The following is a 20,423-nucleotide window of genomic DNA, read 5'->3' as shown; positions in this document are numbered from 1 at the left end:
AGAACAATTTCGTAAAGTATATTATAACAAAGTATATAATCCAACAAAAATGATAACAGAATATAGAAGAAACATATCAGCGATCACAATTTTTGTTCGATGCTTAGAGCATGTTTGTTTTTTTTTTTTTATTAAATTAAAAAAAAAGATAGATTATTTGCCGTCTCTGATTTTTAATCGCGTAATGGTATAAAACCCCGTTTTTTTAAACGTAAATATGTCTAAATTTTGGTGGCGTTTGAAAAATGTCATATGACGATTCTTGCTTTACACAGCAAGACCTGCAAGAAAAACGTCATCACTTCCCAGGTATTGCTACTTCATTATTTTTTGTATCACTGTGCAGTTCGTTATTTGCGCAAATTTTGATTTTATTTTTTAATTTATGTCACTTCACGACCTAACTAAGTACACCACACATTCATTATTATTTGCTGTATTTTTTTGTATGCTCTTTTTCATTATTTAAGTGGCAACCAAGACACGACGTACATAATTGCATACACACATACATACATAGGTATATGTATGTGCATACGTATGTATATATCTGTTACGTAATCATACATAAATAAATGCAATTTTAAACAATTTCCCGCTTGAGGCCTTAATTATATTTTGCAACTTTCAAACAAAGCAGCATACACATTAAGGGCGAAGGACATGTGTGACATGCACACATACATACATATGTACAGGAAAATATTTACACACAAAAAATAATAACAAAAAGCGAAGAAACCCTAGGGCGTGTTTACTAAACGAAGGAGAGTGGGATAACACTCATACGACATGTCACCCTGACACAACAGCAGTTTCAAAACGTTTTTCCTTTTTTTGGTTTTGCCTTTGAATGACATTAACAATTCTCGGTGATATTTTGATACATACTAATTTAAGTTGATTAGAAAATTTAATTGTTATTTCATTGTAATTGTAATAACATTTCCATTTGACAAATGGAATCTTGGCAAGACTGGTGAAAATTAGATGCAGCGTAAGAAAATAACAATTCGAGATTACGTATAAATGTACATACATATGTGTGTGTTTGTGTTTAAGCGTGCACAAATAGAAAGTTCCCTTTACCTTTGAGGCAAAAATTCCGAATCGTTGTTTCATTGTTAAACAAATTTATGCGTTATACATACATACATACATACATACATACATATGTATAGCGTTGGTTGTTTTGGATAATAAGAATAAAAAAAGTGCAATTGATTTAGACCTTCGAGCTTGCTTCTGTAAAACTGACAAGGTCAAGTACTTAGGCTTGATCCTTAACAGGAATTTCTCGTGCAGGCCAAGCATCGAGCAAAGGGCAAGAAAGCCATTAGTGGCCTTATACTGCTGTAGGGGAGCTATTGGAATGAGATGGGCTCTTTCGCCCCAAGTTGTCTATTGGCTCTACGAGATCGTAGTCAAGCCTTTTATGTTTTATGGCGCCCTACTCTGGTGAAACTCACTTACAAAGGCTACACTAGCTAAGCAGCTGAAGCACGAACAACGGAATGTTTTAATTGGTATTATTGAGACACTGCGGACCACTGCCATATTGGTACATAACGTAATGCTGAACGTAGTGGCTGTCGGCCGCGTCGCCGGGAAAACCAGCTTACGGACTGGACACTCTGGAGTTGTAGGGAGCTTCGATTTCATGCCTGATCACATGGATTACTGCGCCAGCGAAATGGCTTCAAGTAGCTTCCCCTCTACCCACTTTCCTTCAAGGGAGGATTTGGCGGGGCGGAACTTCGGCAGGGAGGAAGCAGGCTTCTCGACTGCTGCAGTGTATTTCAGTAGTTGCTATGAATGAGGCGGTAGAGTCACTGCCCAGGAGCGCGATGACAGTCAGCGAGGTGAGCATCTATTCTGATAGCCCAGCGGATATCAGGGCCTTAAGTGCGTTGAAGGTGCGCTCTAATTTGCTTAAGCAATATCTGCTCTCTTTATTGCATCGGAATAGTTCTGTATTAGGCTCATATAGGGTTCGGGTCACAGCGACATAGCGGGGAACTGTCTGGCTGATGAACCGGCTAGGATAGGGACTCTTGAAACGTTATCGCCGGATAAAAAGCGATATGGGGGTACCATTTGATAACATGTAGTACACTCTTAGACAGGCGGGCCTCATGTCAGCACAGCGATCGCTAGGCGATAACCAGGAGGCGAGGAAAGGGACTCTTGGAAACGTTATCGCCAGAGTTGGAGTACTTAAGTCCGAAAACTGGCAAAAGGCCTATAAATCTTTCACAAAATCTTTCTCTCGTAAACTCCAAGAGCCGCTTCATCAGATGTATTCACTGTCCATGCCACATGATGAGTAACTTATAGAGTGTGATTTTTGTACAACGTGAGAGAAAATTATTTAGTTAGGTATTTTTACTTTTTACTTCCACACGATAGAATCTGTGGTTAATTAAATGTCATAAACACATCATAATTTCCCATAGCGTAAGTTAATGACACATACTATAAAACAACAAACAACTACTATTATTTTTAGATATCCGAAGTCTACGAAAGTGAAAAAAACGTACCAGTTCCTCAAGTCATTTAAGCTTACCAACTCATACCGTAAAATCATTTTATGTTGAACTGCGTGGCACTAGCTGCCACTTATGTTTGTATGTATGTATGTATGATTGCTAATAACGGCAAATGACAATATTTAACGGGGCTCGGAGGCATGTTTGATGTCAAAGATCTGGTGTCGAGAGGATAAATACTGGGCAAAGGATAAGATAATCGGCTTTAGCGTCTGGTAAGTAGGATACTTAGAAAAATGATGGCGCATGTTACTTACGTTAAGTCAAGAGACAAAAATGCTATATACTTACATACATACATACCTATGTAATATGTACATAGATATTTTCATACATGCATCCGCACATATGTACATATGTATGTGCATTAGGGTGGTCCAAAAATGCATTTGAAAAAGTAAAGTCGGAATTTTTATGCTCTCACCCCCTAGCATTGTTCTATACCGAAAAAAAAGTATACCCTTATTTTTTTATTTTGAAATCAAAAAATATTTAGAGGTCGCTCAAAGCGCCTAAAGTTTTCCATGTATTTTATATGGGGAAAAAACCACTTTTCGTAGAAATAGTATAGAATAGTTAAAAACCAATATTTTTACCCCAAAACTCTGTTTATCTACAGGAGATTCCCAATAATAATACCCAATAATTTATTTAAACATTTTTTCATCGCATTTATATATAGCGAAATGAAAAAGAAAACCGACAAAAGAGATACAAATTTAGTAATATAGCCTTGCATTAGTAAAGCCCAATTTCAGATGGCCTATTAAGGTAGAGATTGTCGATTAACTTCATCAATTCATTTTAAGATCATATATTTAAGCTGCACTTAAATGACCAATATTGGCTATTTAAATATATATGCAACCCTGTGTCTGTACCAAGCAACCAAGATCAATCCCACCAAATCCCAACACAAATCAATCAGCTGTTCAGCACAAAATGTAAACAAACAAGCAAATGCAACAACAATTTCAAGGAACAAGCAGCAGTGCTGCCAATTGTTAGACATATTTAAACAAAGTCGATCTGTAACCCAACGAAAGCTATATGGCATTTAAACAAAAATCCACAATTAAACTTAAGTGCCGTTTAAATATTCATTTGAAATTGGCCCTAATTAAATATTTATTAAAAGTGGATTAGTCAGAATGTGTGGGAAGGGGAAGTTGCTAATTCCTGCTGAAGAAATTTTTAGGCAAACCTTTAATTTATATTCTGTTCATATTTTCAGTTTCATGCTATTGTACATATTGCTACGATTATCCTCGAACTCTTGACGGATTTATCAAAAATCTCTCGGTTCGTGTCGCTGGGTTGTTAAATAAGCGCTCGTGATGACCAAATTGCAGTACAATAAATTCCCGCGTACTTGGGATATTTTCTCTCTTCGAACAGACAGTCGGGGCTACGTAACCGGAACGACCCAGATTTATATCTGGCCAAGGACTGTCACTCCAGCAACACTCCCCAAAAAGTCTTTGGGGAATTTGTATGCTGCTACAACAACAACAACAACAACAACAACCAAATTGCAGTACAATAAATTCCCGCGTACTTGGGATATTTTCTCTCTTCGAATAGACCTATTTTAATTCAGTGATGCAACTCTGCAGTGCTGCCAAACATTTATTTCCATTTTTTCTGAGCTGTCACATTCTTGTAGTTTTGTTTTCATTTCAAAATTCTTAGAAACAGATGGAAAAATATAAAAGTCACTTTAGTGCTTCGTAAATCTTTTTTTTCTTTTTTCGTGTAATTAATAAATCAGAGATTTAAATTACAGGTTTTATTAAACTTTTAAGGTATGTAGATTTATATATATGCATATTAACGTGCAATGAAATAATAATCGCCATGTCATACAAAATTGTTTAATCCGTGGATAATTGCCTTGCATACTATTGATTCCCCAAATATTTTGTTAACTTTTGAGTCCACACACATATGTATTTAAAAATAGTATGTTAATTAGCCGTTAATAAATGAAGAAAAATTTGTATTGACCTACATATATTTCTTTCAGATCAAGAGGCAACGGTGAGAAATATATAGCTGTAAAACATAAAATAAAACCAGATAGTTGGAAAATGTTAGCAGCGTTCTCGAAGAAAGCATAGTTCATTGCGCGAAGGAGAAATCGACAATACAATCATGTCCATATTTGGCTGGGGCAACACAGAACATGGCGAACTTGGACTGGGCGGCATTGAGGAAGAAGAGGTTAATTGGTTATTAAGAGTTTGATACAAATTAATAGTGACACACGTTCCGCTTAGATTTTGGAACCCCGAGAAATACCCTGGAAACCAGAACACTCTGTAATCAGCATAGGATGCGGCCTCGAGCATACTTTATTTTTGACTTCAGACGGAAAAGTATACTCATGCGGATGTAATGATTTTGGTCAATTGGGTCACCAACAGATGACTAAGCGGCCACGTATGTGAATACACTAAATATAAGACTATATGATTATTTTTCCCATGAAATTCTTGTACACCAACTTGTAGCATTGTCAGCACTATAAACGTTTCAGCACTTGGTTACTCGATCAAGTAACGCTTTAATTGCTTTCCCTATTGGCTATAGTGAACCTGAAATATATCATTTTAAAATTTCTTAACAGTGGCATGTTTTTCGTTAAAACACTTTATCAACAAGCATATCGTCGTTTAAAGTACAAAACCGCGTTTTAACATAATGCAAAACCGCATAAAGATAATGCAAAACCACGTACGTGACGTTGCATAAATTATTTTGTAGAGAGTAAAAACACTCATATTTCAAAATTGTTCTCTCTTTTATAAAGTAATAGCATTTCTGGCTGGTATATAGTTTAGGACAAATGGATAAGGGTTAAGCCAAGAGCTTCGGTGAGCAAATCCAATTTTTGGCAAAAAATTTCAGTTACACGGTTTTGTACTTTAAACAACGATATGCAAAACCACAACGATAAATAAATATTTGCATCGTCATTATCTTCATTCTTTAGTAAACTTACGATTTTTAACACATTTCAGAGCTTATAAATGATCTCGGTAATACTGTTATCACGGAAATAAGTGGTGGCGCTAGGCATTCATTAGCGCTCAGTGAATGGGGCCAGCTTTACAGTTGGGGTCATAACGACTATGGGCAACTGGCACAACAAGATGGATTAGATGTTGTGCCTTCCCCGAAAATGATCAAAAAACTTGCTACTCAAACTGTTATACAAATAGCAAGTGGTTATAATCACAGTCTTGCATTAACTAATTGTAAGTATACAAACCTATAATTGTCAAAATGCTATAAATGAAATTGTATCTACAGGTGGCGCTTTATACTCTTGGGGTTCAAACATCTATGGCCAATTAGGAGTATCACCGCCAAGTGAATTGGCTCACGCCACGTCTCCTCGTATAGTAAACTCATTGCTGGGAATACCTATTGCTTTTATTGCATGCGGGGGCAATCATTCTTTCATTATCTCAAAATCTGGTGCTGTATTTGGCTGGGGACGCAATAATAGCGGACAATTAGGACTAAACGACACTACACATCGACATTTTCCAACACAATTGAGAACAATTCGTAGCCTGCGTGTGCGCTATATAGCCTGTGGTGAACAATATTCTGTATTTTTAACCAACGATGGTGGTGTTTTCACATGTGGCAAAGGTTCATACGGTCAGCTGGGACATGGCGGCAACATGAATGAAGTATTGCCAAGAAAAGTAACTGAGTTAATGGGTAGTACAGTTACCCAAATTTCATGCGGAGCCCAACATACGCTTGCTTTAGTGCCATCTCGTGGTAGGGTGTACGGTTTTGGATTAGGTTGTTTTGGACAATTCGGTACACGCAAAGTGAATAGCTGTTCGCTGCCACAAGTCATGGTTGGACCTTGGGTATGTTATATCCCTTTTTTTTGTTTTTGTTAATATCGATGTAAAGTTTATGAAATCGTATCTTTCAGGTATCTCCCAGCGGTTCCAAACTACTGAATACTGAGACCAAAGATAATCCAGACATGGGTTTTGTAATACGGCAAATTTTTTGTGGGGGCAATCATTCATTTGTAACTACCTCTCAATTCATTGACAATATACTTGCCTTCGATTGTCGCATTTACGAGTATGTGATTTAAAGATAACAGAGAGCGAGTTAACTGCATAGAGCTTTTATTTACAGGCCTAAAACTCAAATCATGTGTATAACTAGTGAATTAGCCAAGCAATGTGCAATGGTTGAGAAGGATTCATCAATCGACTTGGACCTATTAACAACCGTAGAAGTGATTTTTAAAAGTCAAGCTTGCCTTAATGGATCCTTTTTGCTTGGAGATAAGCATTTTTGTTGCACCTCGAAGCAACCTGGGGTTGACTTAGTAGAAGTTAAACAAACATTTGACTACATACGTAAAGTAGAACACGAAAGCCTTAAACAAATAGTGGGTACACGTTGTACTAAGCCTATTAATATTACTTATAATATATATTTTTTTTTTGTTGATTACCTTATAGATTTGGGACAAAATTACAAATGAAATAATTACATCCCTCATGCCATCGCCGGCGGACGTAGAAACTTTAAGACTTTATTTAATTTTGCCTTTATATCATGAATTTGTTAATTCTAAAAATTATGAAAATCTTCATACGCCCTTTAGCAATGCTGTACTTCGACTTAAGGAGATACCTAGGAAAATTGTTATTATGTGGTGGGCCCAAACGCCTATTGAATGGTTTGAAAATTTGGTGTCGAGCTACAAAAATGTAGTTGCTCACATTATCAGTTTTAAAATAGCTGCAAACTCCAGAGGTCACTTTGAAAAGAAGGTAATAATCAGTAAAAGCAAAAGAAATCTTCCACTTTTTCATTTTCTAATGCGACTTTTTACTTGTGTTTATAATTTGTATACAGCTCGTTACTTACAATTCCAACTTGTCAGCAGCTTTAAATTTGCTGGTTGTGCTTCATCGCATTAATCATAAAGAGCGTGCTGAAAAAATAGATTATGACATTTTCCACTGGCCAGAACTGACCGATTATGTTGACATTCAACAAGATTACATACATTGGCTCTTTGAGAAGAATGTAAATAAATGCACAAACAACACTACATTGAAATCTTGTGGAATTAATTTTTAATTTTTTCCTTTGCAGCCCGATACTTTCAATATATGTAATTATCCGTTTTTGTTCAATGCATCAGCTAAAACAACGCTGCTCCAGACAGATCAAGCTATCCAGATGCATGCGGCAATGCAAAACGCCGCCAATTCGGTATTTTTTTAATTTTTTGCAATAAATGCTTTGGCATTTGTTATTTTTCCTATATTTTTTTCAGGGAATACTTTCGCTGTTAACATTTGGAACGCCTATTTCACAGTTCATTGTTTTAAATGTTTCTCGCGAGAATTTAGTGCAGGACACTTTGCGGGAAATAATGCAATATAGTCAAAGCGACTTGAAAAAGCCACTGAAAGTATGTATTAGCAACTAATAAGTTGATGTTGCATCGAAATAAGTATCAGAGAGTGCATTGTTTGAAATTTTACACACGCAATTTTCGAAATAAAAGGAAAACTTTTTATGTTCTCCTTTTGTACAGATCAAATTTCATGGAGAAGAGGCCGAAGACGCTGGTGGTGTTCGAAAAGAGTTCTTCATGTTGTTATTAAGAGACCTTTTGGATCCGAAATACGGCATGTTCAAAGAATTTGAAGACTCACGTACACTTTGGTTTGCTGATGTTACATTTGAAACAGAGGATATGTATTTCTTGATTGGAGTGATATGTGGCCTAGCGATATACAATTTTATTATAATAAATTTACCATTCCCATTGGCGCTTTATAAAAAGTTACTTGATGAACCTGTTGATATTAGTGATTTGCGCGACATTTCACCTGCATTAGCCAATTCTATGGAATCCATTTTGAATTACAATCAAATTGATTTCGAAGAGGTTTTCAACTTAAACTTTGAAATATCCCGTGATATCTTTGGTGAAGCGATAACCGAGGAGCTAAAACCTAATGGTAGCCAAACAGCTGTTACTTTGGAGAATAAGTAAGTCGGTGGAATTTTTAACTAAACACACGCTCAACAGACATTTTTACAGAAAAGAGTTTGTAGACTTATATGTTGACTTTATTTTCAACAAGGCAGTGGAGAACCAGTTTACCGCGTTTCGTAAAGGATTTATGAAGGCAATAATCTTTAGGCAATTTATATCTAAGTAATTTAAATAACGAATTTTTAATCTTAAAGGTATGCTGGGGACGTGTACTGCAAATATTCAAACCCGATGAATTGATGGCTGTGGTTGTTGGCAACGAAGAATATGACTGGCAAGCGCTGGAGCTACAATGTGAATACAAAAATGGTTACAATTCCGGCGATCAGACGGTTGGTCAACTGATTTTTTTTTATACGTTTTTTATATATACCTTTTTAATGTTAACAGATAAGATGGTTTTGGGAGGTCTTCCATGACTTACCGGAAAGTGAAAAGAAAAAGTTTCTTTTATATTTGACAGGAAGTGACCGTATACCCATTCAGGGAATGAAGGCCATTAAAGTAAATTAACTCCCGTTTTACTTTTCTTTGGCCAATGTTTCAAATTCTGTATTTTTAGATTTGTATACAACCAACAAATGACGACCGATTTCTCCCTGTAGCTCATACGTGTTTCAATTTATTAGATTTGCCTCGCTACAATACAAAAGAACGTTTGAAATATAAGTTACTTCAGGCCATTCAACAAACTCAGGGTTTTAGCTTAGTATGACTTATAAATACAAATTTCAAATTAAAAATTACATTAAGAATAATTCATTATTTTCGCCAGACAAAAAATTCCTATAAGGGTATACATGAATTTGTTTTCGTTGAGGCGATAGGTTGTTTTGAATATTGATAGAAAATTTTTATTGTTTGATCCAAAATTTTTAATGAAACTGTTTGCATGTGTAAGCATATGTATTTATGAACATAATATTTGCAAATAATAAAATGTATTGAAAGTTTCGCGTTAAATGAAAGCTTATTTACATACATTTATGTGCATATTTTGGTTATCATATATACTAGCTTGTACCTGTATAATGGCTTATGCTTATAAAACAATAACAACGTCCTTACAAATCACTATTCTTAGTATAAAAACAATATAAAAATTGTTATTATCAATATCACTACATATTTTACATTTAACGGTAAAATATTTTTTACATTTTTATAAATGCTTTAGAAAAATGCTGTAAGTTGTTATGGAGGAATAGCGAGTGTTCGGAAAGTGTTATAGTTTGAACTAAACATATAAACATGCATATTATGTATAAACATTTTCTAGTATTTGAAATAAAAAACTAAGAATATTGTATACTTTTAAGGTGACGTATGTAGTAGTCGTATTAGACATTTTTCTCAGACACATCAAATCTCCAGAAGTCTACATTGATATCAACGCTCTTGCTTTTGTGAAATGAATAGCTGGTGTCAATATTATATTTGAGCTCCGCCACCACATTGCCCTTGACATGCCAGTCCTTAACCTTTTTTTGTATGTAGTCGCTAGTGGAATCGAAAAATATAAAATTATAGACGATATTTGTACATTGCTGAAAAATGCATAGGCAAATAGAGAAAATTACATACAGTTCCGGACAAAAGTGTTGCCACATATTATATATTAGAATAAAAAACTTTGCGTACATTGCGAAAAATTCTCTGTGCCAATACTTTTGTCCGGCACTGTATGTACATCATAAAAAAAAAAACTTTCAAAATCTGAACCTCATATGTATTGTGAAAAATTTAATATCCTCTATAAAGTTCAGAGCACTTTAAAATTTGTAAGTTGCCGTTTAATTCTTGACCTTATAGCTTTCATTCAGCGAATGTACAATTAAATGTATTATCTTAAAGCAACATTTTACTATACCGTGTTGAGCTTTTGTGAAATGAATAAACTGCTCCTGATGCTAGAGTTATGCCAGTCTGAACAAAACACATATCGATACCACTGTTATTTTTAGTACCAAAAGGTGGATTGGTAACAATCGTATCAAAAGCATTTTCCCATTTCTTACTGTTAGGCAATGTCAATACGTCACATAAAACGCAATCTAAGTTCGGTAGTTCCATATCTGTTACATTTTCACGAAATATCTTTAAAAAAAATTTAGGAAAAACAAAGTTGTTACTCAATTACGAGTTAATATGCATATAACAAATGCTATTTACATTTAAGGCATCATCATCGATTTCAAAACCTACGGTCATACCAGCGCCGAGCAGAAAAGAGCCGATACTCAACATACCAGAACCACAGCCCAAGTCAGCAACATATTTTCCTTCGATATCACCGTATAATGTCTGAAATATGAGCATTGCCGACATCATTAAAAGTTATTACATATTTTAATTTATTACAAACATGTTAGTAAGGCACACAACCACAACATTCATCGATGTATTTAAATTCATTCACATATGGGCAATAGCAAATAATAGTTATTATCCACAATCCTTAAAAACAAAGGGCATTTTATACAGACCAACACATTTTTGGTTAATATATAATTGGGGAAACAAAGGAAAGTGTGTTACATTGATATTATTAAATCATGTTGAGGTGTCTGTAGTTTCAAATGGAATTGTATGGGTCGATTACGGATAGCAACGACACTTCAGTTGGGTTGCCATGGGCAGAGCATTGATTTTTTTTTTCTTCTGGATTGATTTTGTTGGCTGGTTCTCAGCAAAGCTAGATCATAAATAAAAATCTGTAATGAATAGCAAAGATAGTAAAGTCCTATAAATTTGAAGATGATAAGGAATCTATCGTAGATCTTCGAATTCGAATGCCTGCTACGAATATGAAAAAGTTGCTATCACTGAATGCGAGTGAACTCGAAAATATCGTTGCCAGCTTCCAATGCTGATTCAAAATTAGCTAAGGCAAATGAAACAATAGACATTTATGCTGCCCCAGCAGGCGCTAAACCATTACTTCCTCGTTTCATACCTACATTCGTAGCCATTCGGATTCTGTGATAGAACTTTCGTAGATTTCACGAAAAACGAAGATACGATGAATTCTGTGATAGCTCTGAATAGAATCTTGAAGTATCAGGAACCAAGAAAATCTAGTGTGAATAACCTGCAGAAACAGTTGAAACCATAAAAACTTCTGCGACAACCACAAAAATTCAGTTAGCAACTCATTTACCAGCATTTAGTTGCCATATGTGATACCATTTCAGCCACTGGCAACGCAACTGAAGTTCGGTTGTCATCCGTATTACCGAGTCGAAACAAATGGAAGCAGCAACGAAACGAGATTAAGTAGCCAAACAAACGCAATGGTTGTGTCCTTACTTATATTTTATGAATTGTTCATCTTTACTGCTAGACCTGTATGTTGTAGAGCACACAACTTGCTATATGCGGGGGAGTAATGTACTGTTCTAATTTTATTTTCGGTTTTTCAAAACTATCCAAACCATTTAAGTACTCCTCCAGTTTTTTCAACTTTATGCACGCCATAGTTCTAGTTCATTGGTGGCGCAGGATCAAGGCGGGGTAAAACAGGTATAAAAGTGTTTCCGTAATAAGAATCTTGTGATACAAAGAATCCTAATGTAGTGGATGTTGTTGCATTAAACACCGAGCGTGGTGCGTTTGCTAATCCACTACTTTGAGAAAAGTCCGAGGATTGCAAAAGTTGACTTGCAGGTATCTATAATCGATTTAGTATTCATTTCATATTTGTATGTTGCGAGCTACATAGTTACATACTTGATAAAGGGTATTTGTTGATATTCCTGCACCTAGACCGGGTATGTTGCCTTTCTGCAATAGTTGCTTCTTCAACTGTAGATCCTCGAGAATTTTTCGGTTGGTTTCTATTTTAAATTGCAACTGAGTACATGAAGATATACCTTCGATATATTTTATAACTTATTTTACCTTGTTGAGCCCCCAATGTAGGAAAATTCGCCATTAACCCGAGATTTTTATATATATCAATACAAGGAATTTAACCAGAAAGTTCAATAAAAAGGAAAGACAAATATTTAAGCGGCACTCGCACTATACAACAAGTTACGCTGCAACTTACTTAGGGTTAACACCATGATTCAATACCAGGTTGGCTAAATATTGACATTGGTGTCAATCGACTGCCTTGTAAGGTTGCATTTGAGTAGGAAAAGTAAGTAGTCTGGTAGTGCTGAAATGCGTTTTTGTATACAAATTAAATATATATATATATAAGTATATATTAAACAAAATTAATGGAATTCAAACAAATCCTTTATTCAAAGGGACTATATGAAGAATTATACAAATAGTACAGATGCAGTTGATTTAATGCATATAAATTAATCTTTTAAAAATTATTATATTTGTTGCATTTAAAGATTACATGTTCAATATCTTAAATTGAATTACATTTGGTTTTTTTTTTAATTTAAATTTTTTAGTAATGTTTTCTACTTTTTCCTCCAATCAGTCTTGCTAATCATTACATTGGTTACATTTTAAAGTTATATCTTCAATATCGCAATTTAATTACATTTGGTTATTTAAAAATCTAATTTTTGCGGAATGTTTTTTACTTTTTTCTCCAATCAGTCTTGTTAATCTTTATATCGGGTAAACTTTAAATATATGTCTTCAATATCGCAATTTAATTACATTCCGATTTTTAAAAATTGTTAATTTTTTGTAATGTTGTGTACTTTTTTCTGCAATCAGTCCCAATAAGCACAAGAAAATATCTTTATTAATATTTCCACTTTCGCTTTTATGGAGTGGTATACTTAGGGCCGGTTGTTCAATGTCTGGTTATCACTACTTGCCGGTTAAACATCATTATCGACGATTTCAACATCATGCATATAACATGTGATCGATAAAGCAGTCGTTGTATCTAACCGGAGCTTCTACCTCCGATTTGTGCTAATCAGACATTGAACAACCGGCCCTTACTTGGAAATATGCAAAGGCTGCACTTGACCAACCAAACGCTGCAGTGGTAAAAATGCATGCACCAGCAAACGTGGACGGACACCCAAGTGATCCTGGTCTTCACAGGAGAATATATTTACCCATACGTAGACGGACACACAGGGATCCTAGCATGCAAAACTTACTTGCAGCGGCTGCACTTGTTGTAAAACGCTACTTTTTGAACACAAATTATGAATAACTCCGATACCCTGCAAATAAATATGTAAATTATTGTTGTAATTCAAATTATTTCTATTATTTTTTATTTTTTAGCCATACTTACTTGAATTTGCCCAATAAGAAAATGAATTCCCACGAAACAATCGATGAAAATATCGGCAGTGTTGCCTGTTGAACTTTTTATACGAAGACAATTTTTCCCCTTGTATTTTAGTAGTAGTTGCTACAAATCAAAAAAGAAGGCAACACAGGCTAAAGCAGAATGCGGGAGCGAGACAACTGCCAGGTTATCCAACCTTGTATTATTGAATCATGGTTCATGGGTACAATACAATTTGTAGCCGACTTTGTATCAACCACCTGAAAGTGGATTGGTAGTATGTGGAACGTAACTCTCACACACCCACACATATATAAGCCGTTTTTGATTCGCCACTAGCAACTCCTTTAAATCCATAGCTGAACCAAAAAGACAAGATCACGACAGCAGAAGAGTGGCCCGTTATAATCGCACTTATGAAAAAAGTAGGGCGATTTTGACATAAGCCGTTTGTTTACATTTGTTCGTTGTTTACAATTTGGTGGTGGCTTTTTACTGCAATTTTCTTAATTTTCGCTTGTGACAACGTGTGCACACATAAGGTAAAGAATAATTTAACACAACGACATGATTTATAGGAGAATTTGCATAATAAAAATGATTATTCATGCGTTCAACAATTACGCGTTTTTTTTTGTTCTCTTCGTTGTTTACTTCTACAACAAAGATGGCGTCGAGATTTCAACAGCTAGAAAATAACTTTTTTCTTTCTTTCCTTAAGGCGTGATCTTGTGTCTTTCGTTCATGCCTTAACGTGCTAAGCAAATATACATACATACACTAGGCGACAAATGAAAGTGTACACCTTGCTCTAATATAACCCGCGGCGAAAATCTCTCATCATGACCAATGTCATCTACTAGTAACAGGTCTATTTTGCACTGGTAACATAAATTTTATAACCGGTAATTAAAGTGTTTGTCAATTTTTAAACCTTTTTCGCATTCTGTGCTCTCTTGTAACCGGTAAATTTGGTTACCATCTCATAAGCTGGTAACAAAATATTGCCCCGTGAATAATACAGGAATTTCCACAAATATTCATAGCTGAGTTGCTGAATATTTTCACTGCATTACCAACGTATCTAGAATCGCGGTGACAAGAAGTGGTAACATTTTTTGGTAATAAAATTTTCCGGTCCCAAAATCTTCGGTAACGTGCAGAATAGACCGGTAAAGCACAAAATGAACACCTCCGACGACGCATTACGCTGTCAGTTACAAAATAACGTGCCGCCGAAGTTATTTCCAAGCGCCGAACTACTCCGAGCGACTGCTCTACATTCTACGTAACTTACTTTGTAAAGCAGCTCAGTAGTATGTCTGATACCTAATTTACATTCTAAATTCCTACTTACATAAGGGCGCCACTCATTTTTTTAAACTACGACAGATTCGTCAGTGAAGTGGTAAGAAGAAGAAGAAGAAAAAAGCTTTTAACTTTTGAGACGATTTTCGCAGGCGGCACGGTCGAGTTCGTTTGATATATTGTCCCACATTTCTATTAAATCCTTTTTGAAACTATCCAAGGTCACATTATTTATGTTATCTATTAATACAGCCTATAAATACAGTTAGGGGATTCTCTTAAACTCGTTAAGTCTCAAACTGTGTAAAACTTGGTAAGTTTGCGAGGCCTTTATGGAAACGCCCCCTTTAAGAAAATGTGTAAATAGGTGCGTATAGTGGCTGTGAAACAATTTTGGTTTCGTAGTATTCCCCATAACAGCCCGCCATCTTGTCTCTATCACTATTGGCTAAAATACAATTAAAAATTCCGAAAATTAGCAGAAAACCCAAGTTAGTACAGCTAATGGTTGAAATTCATTCTTTCTATTCACATTTTTTTTTTTTTAATTTGTTTTCAATATTTATATATGTAATAAATTTTAGTGTTAAATTTTCCGCCCCTCGGCAATACTGAAGTTTTCGATCAAATTTGCACCGTAATTTTACGAGGGGTCGTAAATAGTGCTCCATAAATGTTTTGATAGTTCTTTTCCGAGGCTCGTAAATTTACGAGGTTTGCGAGGCTTTTACGAGTTTAAGGGAAGACCCGTAGTGTTAAGATAATATTCGAACTTGGCCCTTTTATCGAAAAATAGAATTTGATGCTTGATATTTTGCGCATCCCGCCCATTAATACTTTTCTTAGGGTACGCACATGGTGAAACGGCGAGCAAAACATCGAGCAATTTAGGCATTTTTTATTCTACCATCACAAGCTAATTGCTAAATCATGGTCAAATAAAACGAAACTGGCTTATTTCCTATGTTGGCCTAATTTTGACAGTTTGACTGCAAATAAAAAAAAAAATTTAAAAATTCAAAAGCAAATCTTTTTGTTTCGATTTTTTTTTGTGCGAATGTTTGCTTCATGATATTAGCGCATACGGTTTACTTACGAGACATAAGAATACCAATTATCGTATTAAGCAAATAGCTTAAATTTCTGGTCAAATAAAACACGCCTATTATAGAACGAACTATATTTTTTATAAATAAATGCAAAAAATTGTTCATGAAAATAGTTGTGAATACTATATTAGATCAAGGTGTACACTTTCATTTGTCGTCTAGTGTATATAACTACATATAAGGGATGTTACGAATGTAATATATTTCACACTGGCAATTTTTCGAAATATTATATTACCTATATTTCCGAAAAAGTAGTTTTGCTGCTTTTTGTCCATGAAAAATTGCTCACGATGTCGGTGGAGCTCTGAAATATTTTCAAGCAGTTTTCCACAAATCGCGAGTGGCTCGCTTTTCATTGATTTCAAAATTTTAATGTCTCCAAATTCTACACCCCAGCCTTCGCAAGAGGAATATAAAATTCCTGCTAGGTGGATTAAGAGACCTTTGACAGAAATCGTTGAAAGCTCACCATTATTTTACCGCCTGAAGCTAAATTATTGTAACCATCCTGGTTAGGCTGACTTATAGCCAATGCACCGGTATCATGTATATATTCCCATCATTTGAGGCGTATGCGAATGTTAAAAATTATGTGAATCATTCGCATAAGCGAATTCGAATTCAAATATTCGTAACATCCCTACTACAAACTATATATAGGTACGCGGTAGTGCTCTTCATTGTTCGCTTTGTTGTCGCTTCCTCGGAAATTTATCGTTAAGCGAGCAGAGAAATGTTCATTTGTACGTACTTAATTGGCGATGGTATTGATTAGAAAAAACACCAATCTGTATTTACGGATACGCTTATGGTACAGTATGTACCGAATAAATAATTTTATTAGAATTATTATAAGTTTTTTTCTGTAGGTTGGTTTCCAATTGTAATATACATACAAATCATACATAAAGATATATACACATACAAACAAACTAGGTAGTATTTTTAGATTGACAGCCGCTATCTTTTGGCTTTTAGTTGCAAAGCTCATCTAGTAACTATGTATAATTTAGCACATGCTTAGACAGATCCTATAGCGGCCTTCTTCTCCAATTGGTGGTTTGCACCTTGATTTTCTGTGAATTCACGACTCTACAGTATTATGCAGAAAGGCAGTCAGTCAGAGGTTTGACAAATCAGCGACCGCTATTAAGGAAAGTTCTTCTCTCATTCAGATGTTTTATGTCCGTATTGGGCAACATGCCGGTACGTCATGGGTAACCACAATCAGCTATGGCGGATACTCACCTAGCCATTACTAATTATTGGAAAAAAGTACATCAGACACATGCTGTCGTCATTAATGCAAAAGACTCTAATTTGCAATTCGATATTTTGGAGAAGCAAAATACTTATTCAATTAACGTTGGAAATGCTTTCACAGCTGGTAATAAATCTCGTATTTTTTTAGGATGACTATTTGAGTTTTTGGGCAGAAGTGTATCTCAAAGCAAACTGTCTGAATATTAAAAAACGCACATAAAGTCTTTTGCATAGATGACCACGATATGAAAGTTGAATATCTATGTAATTAGCTGGCATTTGTCTTTAGCTACATTTGTTATATCTGCACCAATTGAAGGTTTCAACAATACTTTCCTCACTTTCAATTAGTAATAGATTTCGAATTAATATGGATAATTCAAAAGGTTCGACTTATACTTGAATAGAGATAGAACATATGTACATACATACTTAAATACATACCAGGGCCAATCGTAATTTTTATGATTTACATTATCCATTCGTGGAAAAAAATTTATAGCAATAAGCCAGGCAACTCAATTCCCAACCACAAATATTTTTCAAAGATGGGGGCTACAAAAAAAACTCAGTTATCTTCAAATAACTGTTTTACTTCAAATACATACCCAAATTCCCTGGAAAGTGGATACTATGTTGAATTTGGTTTAAATGCAATTGGGTAGCCGCTGACAATGCTAATGATGTTAAAATCACTTTACATTATGAATTTTTGTGTATTTGAGGTTACTACATACCATTAAAAATATGTGCCAAAGCAAATCTTTTTTAATTAGAATCTTTTGTGAAGGATATGTTTTGAAATCTTAAAACCATGCGCTTTCGTAACACCTTGTTCTGAAATAGTCCATTCAGCTTACAAATCTGGTCAGTCACTAGTTTACCTAAATAAGTTTACTATTTTCGTACTAATATTTTATTTAATAAGCATAAGTGTTTACATACCAAAACCTGAACAATGGTGGTAGGTATATGAAATGTTTCTATAATCGAGAAAGAGATTTTATTCAAGAAATCGCAAAAAGAAAACATTGAATTGAATTTATGATTAGTTACATAATAAAATACGAAAAAATTTGTAATTAATTACATACGTGCTACCGGAATCGTCATGTACACACTAAAATCATATGTATGTATGTAGTTGGGGTCGAATAAAGTGTTATTGAATGCAACGGAGAAAATTCCATTTTTTCAACTTCTTCACTTTTAACGACGATGCCGCTCACGTGACTGAGACCTTCGGCGAGAACTGTACTTCTGTGCACGGGAGCGAGATCTTGATCGTTTTCTTTCTTCTCTGATAGGCGAAACTGCGCTTCCACGATCTCCTCGATCTCCTCGATCCCCTCGATCTCCACGATCCCCTCGATCTCCACGATCACGTCGGTCACGATCTTTTTCCCTTTCTTTATCCTTTTCAGATCGTCGCTCAGATCTACCATCAGAACTACTTGCACCTCCACGTTCATTGCGACGGGTGCGATCTCTAGATCTGGACCGGTGTACGCGTGAACGCCGATCTAGCTCTCGACCACCAACAAAAAATCGAGACCTCTGTCTGTCGTCATTGCGTTCATCTATTTTTCCACTGCGCTTAAGATCTGCTTTACGTGGACCTGCCGTTTTTTCTAGCTCCGCCAATTTCTCACGTATAGTAAGGAAACCCAAGTGCAATTTACCACCGAAGTGGTCAGCCAGTCGTATGTCGTTATCATGGATACCTAAATATGCAGAACATACCTCACATACACGCAACTTTTGTTGTTGATAGGTCGAAGCCGGCATTGATGTGCGATATTCGTGCTCTGCTTTAATTTTCTTAGATCGCAATTCATCTATTTCCTTCATTAAAGACATACTTTCTTCAACTTCTCCTGCTTCACCGAGTGCCTCGGCCTTAGCTAATTTTTTGCCGATTTCTTCTGCCAATGCATGTACTGCATTTGCTTTTTCAGCCACCTCGGCTGTTAGTTCCTCCTGTGTTTCCTTTAGACGCTGCTTTGCAGACTCTGTACGACGGTCACAATCAGCAATGAAAGCCTGCAAATGTTCCATAGCTTCTATATCATAATAAAAGTCATGAGACTTCGCAGCACTCTGATAATCAGCTCTGAATGCCAGATCGTGAACTTTTGGGCACTCTCCTAGATCCATGCGAGTTGAAGCGAGTACATCATGAGGACAACAGTCAAGTAGAAAACTTTTACACACACGAGCATCAGAAAATTTAACTCCGCGTTCATCATCTCCATTGCGAGTTGTGCCCATTAATTGATCGAGCATTGCCCTCATTTGGTCCGTGGCCGACATTTTTAATTTTTTTAACTATTAAAATTATATTTTCAACGCCAAATAGTATTATTTTCGTAGGTTTTTAATAACCTTACCTAGGGAAGAAACTTATACAATTGTGTCTAAATGTTCGATACAACGAAATTATGAGCATTTCGATAACTTGCATGCATATGTATTAAGAGCGGAATAGACGACTCAATAAACTACATGAACCAATTAGAACAGATCTGACCGGTTGAGAAGCAGCCATTTGTAATAACAATTGAGAAAAAAGTGTGTGATGTTCGTAATTTTGAAGTTTGCTATTTCTGTTTTGCTTTCTTTATGTGTATTTTGTCGGTGGTTTATTTCAGTGATTTTTAAGTGACTTTTTGTGCAAATGTAATTAAAATGAAGTGCGCGGTGATTGGATGCAAAAACAAGTACAAAAATAATAAATTGGTTAGCACAAACATGTGCACAACAATGCTTACATTTTTTCTTTATGCTTCGTCTTCATATTCTTTGTTTACTTTTCACAGAAAATAACATGGCGCCGAAATTACAAACGTCAGCCAGAAAATTACTTTTTTCTTTTGCTTCATCTTGTCAGATCTTGT

The 20,423-nt window shown here is 35.4% G+C and overlaps 4 protein-coding genes across 6 annotated transcripts; 1 reads left to right on the top strand and 3 right to left on the bottom strand.

Annotated features, from left to right (window-relative positions):
* The first annotated feature begins 4,245 nt into the window (after nt 1–4,245).
* LOC118746839 (probable E3 ubiquitin-protein ligase HERC4) lies at nt 4,246–9,582 on the top strand. 2 transcript variants are annotated; one of them, XM_036480781.1, is made up of 16 exons: nt 4,246–4,357; nt 4,579–4,775; nt 4,832–4,994; nt 5,576–5,812; nt 5,868–6,445; nt 6,514–6,671; nt 6,729–6,987; nt 7,061–7,375; nt 7,461–7,634; nt 7,704–7,823; nt 7,888–8,025; nt 8,152–8,612; nt 8,665–8,752; nt 8,814–8,951; nt 9,010–9,123; nt 9,182–9,582. In XM_036480781.1, exons 2-16 carry the CDS (start codon nt 4,707–4,709, stop codon nt 9,332–9,334), a joined length of 3,165 nt encoding a protein of 1,054 aa, XP_036336674.1. In that variant the 5' UTR covers nt 4,246–4,357; nt 4,579–4,706; the 3' UTR covers nt 9,335–9,582. The 2 variants fall into 2 exon arrangements, with proteins under 2 accessions (XP_036336674.1, XP_036336675.1); XM_036480782.1 differs by lacking the exon at nt 4,246–4,357 and adding an exon at nt 4,443–4,514.
* LOC118746843 (rRNA N6-adenosine-methyltransferase METTL5-like) lies at nt 9,218–12,193 on the bottom strand. Its single transcript, XM_036480792.1, has 4 exons — nt 11,965–12,193; nt 10,792–10,923; nt 10,490–10,716; nt 9,218–10,119 (listed from the first exon to the last, which is right to left on the bottom strand). Exons 1-4 carry the CDS (start codon nt 12,094–12,096, stop codon nt 9,960–9,962), a joined length of 651 nt encoding a protein of 216 aa, XP_036336685.1. The 5' UTR covers nt 12,097–12,193; the 3' UTR covers nt 9,218–9,959.
* On the bottom strand, nt 11,914–12,658 carry LOC118746844 (SOSS complex subunit C homolog). Its single transcript, XM_036480793.1, has 3 exons — nt 12,520–12,658; nt 12,349–12,455; nt 11,914–12,289 (listed from the first exon to the last, which is right to left on the bottom strand). Exons 1-3 carry the CDS (start codon nt 12,551–12,553, stop codon nt 12,101–12,103), a joined length of 330 nt encoding a protein of 109 aa, XP_036336686.1. The 5' UTR covers nt 12,554–12,658; the 3' UTR covers nt 11,914–12,100.
* Nucleotides 12,659–17,064: 4,406 nt separating this feature from the next.
* Nucleotides 17,065–19,966, bottom strand: LOC118746842 (putative RNA-binding protein Luc7-like 2). Of its 2 annotated transcripts, XM_036480791.1 has the most exons (5): nt 18,621–19,966; nt 18,472–18,509; nt 18,264–18,410; nt 18,135–18,203; nt 17,065–18,081 (listed from the first exon to the last, which is right to left on the bottom strand). In XM_036480791.1, the coding sequence occupies exon 1, from the start codon at nt 19,837–19,839 to the stop codon at nt 18,736–18,738; it is 1,104 nt and encodes a 367-aa protein (XP_036336684.1). In that variant the 5' UTR covers nt 19,840–19,966; the 3' UTR covers nt 17,065–18,081; nt 18,135–18,203; nt 18,264–18,410; nt 18,472–18,509; nt 18,621–18,735. The 2 variants fall into 2 exon arrangements, with proteins under 2 accessions (XP_036336684.1, XP_036336683.1); XM_036480790.1 differs by having other exon boundaries at nt 17,065–18,203.
* Nucleotides 19,967–20,423: the final 457 nt, after the last annotated feature.

The sequence above is a fragment of the Rhagoletis pomonella genome, unplaced genomic scaffold (assembly GCF_013731165.1).
Source record: "Rhagoletis pomonella isolate Grant_MI unplaced genomic scaffold, Rhpom_1.0 Rhpom_scaffold_00011, whole genome shotgun sequence".
NCBI classification, from domain to species: domain Eukaryota; kingdom Metazoa; phylum Arthropoda; class Insecta; order Diptera; family Tephritidae; genus Rhagoletis; species Rhagoletis pomonella.
The sequence above is the reverse complement of the archived record's forward strand: the minus strand, read 5'-3'. Positions and strand labels throughout refer to the sequence as shown.

Excerpts from the sequence above, each read along its gene's own strand:
- LOC118746839 (XM_036480781.1), top strand. The coding sequence starts at position 4,707 with ATGTCCATATTTGGCTGGGGCAACACAGAACATGGCGAACTTGGACTG. Across the intron at positions 6,672-6,728 it reads TTCGATTGTCGCATTTACGA|GCCTAAAACTCAAATCATGT; the intron begins GTATGTGATTTA and ends TTTTATTTACAG. Across the intron at positions 8,613-8,664 it reads GCTGTTACTTTGGAGAATAA|AAAAGAGTTTGTAGACTTAT; the intron begins GTAAGTCGGTGG and ends ACATTTTTACAG.
- LOC118746843 (XM_036480792.1), bottom strand. The coding sequence starts at position 12,096 with ATGGCGTGCATAAAGTTGAAAAAACTGGAGGAGTACTTAAATGGTTTG. Across the intron at positions 10,717-10,791 it reads TCGATGATGATGCCTTAAAT|ATATTTCGTGAAAATGTAAC; the intron begins GTAAATAGCATT and ends TTTTTTTTAAAG. Across the intron at positions 10,120-10,489 it reads TTTCACAAAAGCTCAACACG|CGACTACATACAAAAAAAGG; the intron begins GTATAGTAAAAT and ends CGATTCCACTAG.
- LOC118746844 (XM_036480793.1), bottom strand. The coding sequence starts at position 12,553 with ATGGCGAATTTTCCTACATTGGGGGCTCAACAAG. Across the intron at positions 12,456-12,519 it reads TACATTGGGGGCTCAACAAG|AAACCAACCGAAAAATTCTC; the intron begins GTAAAATAAGTT and ends AATTTAAAATAG. Across the intron at positions 12,290-12,348 it reads CAACAAATACCCTTTATCAA|ATACCTGCAAGTCAACTTTT; the intron begins GTATGTAACTAT and ends AATCGATTATAG.
- LOC118746842 (XM_036480790.1), bottom strand. The coding sequence starts at position 19,839 with ATGTCGGCCACGGACCAAATGAGGGCAATGCTCGATCAATTAATGGGC.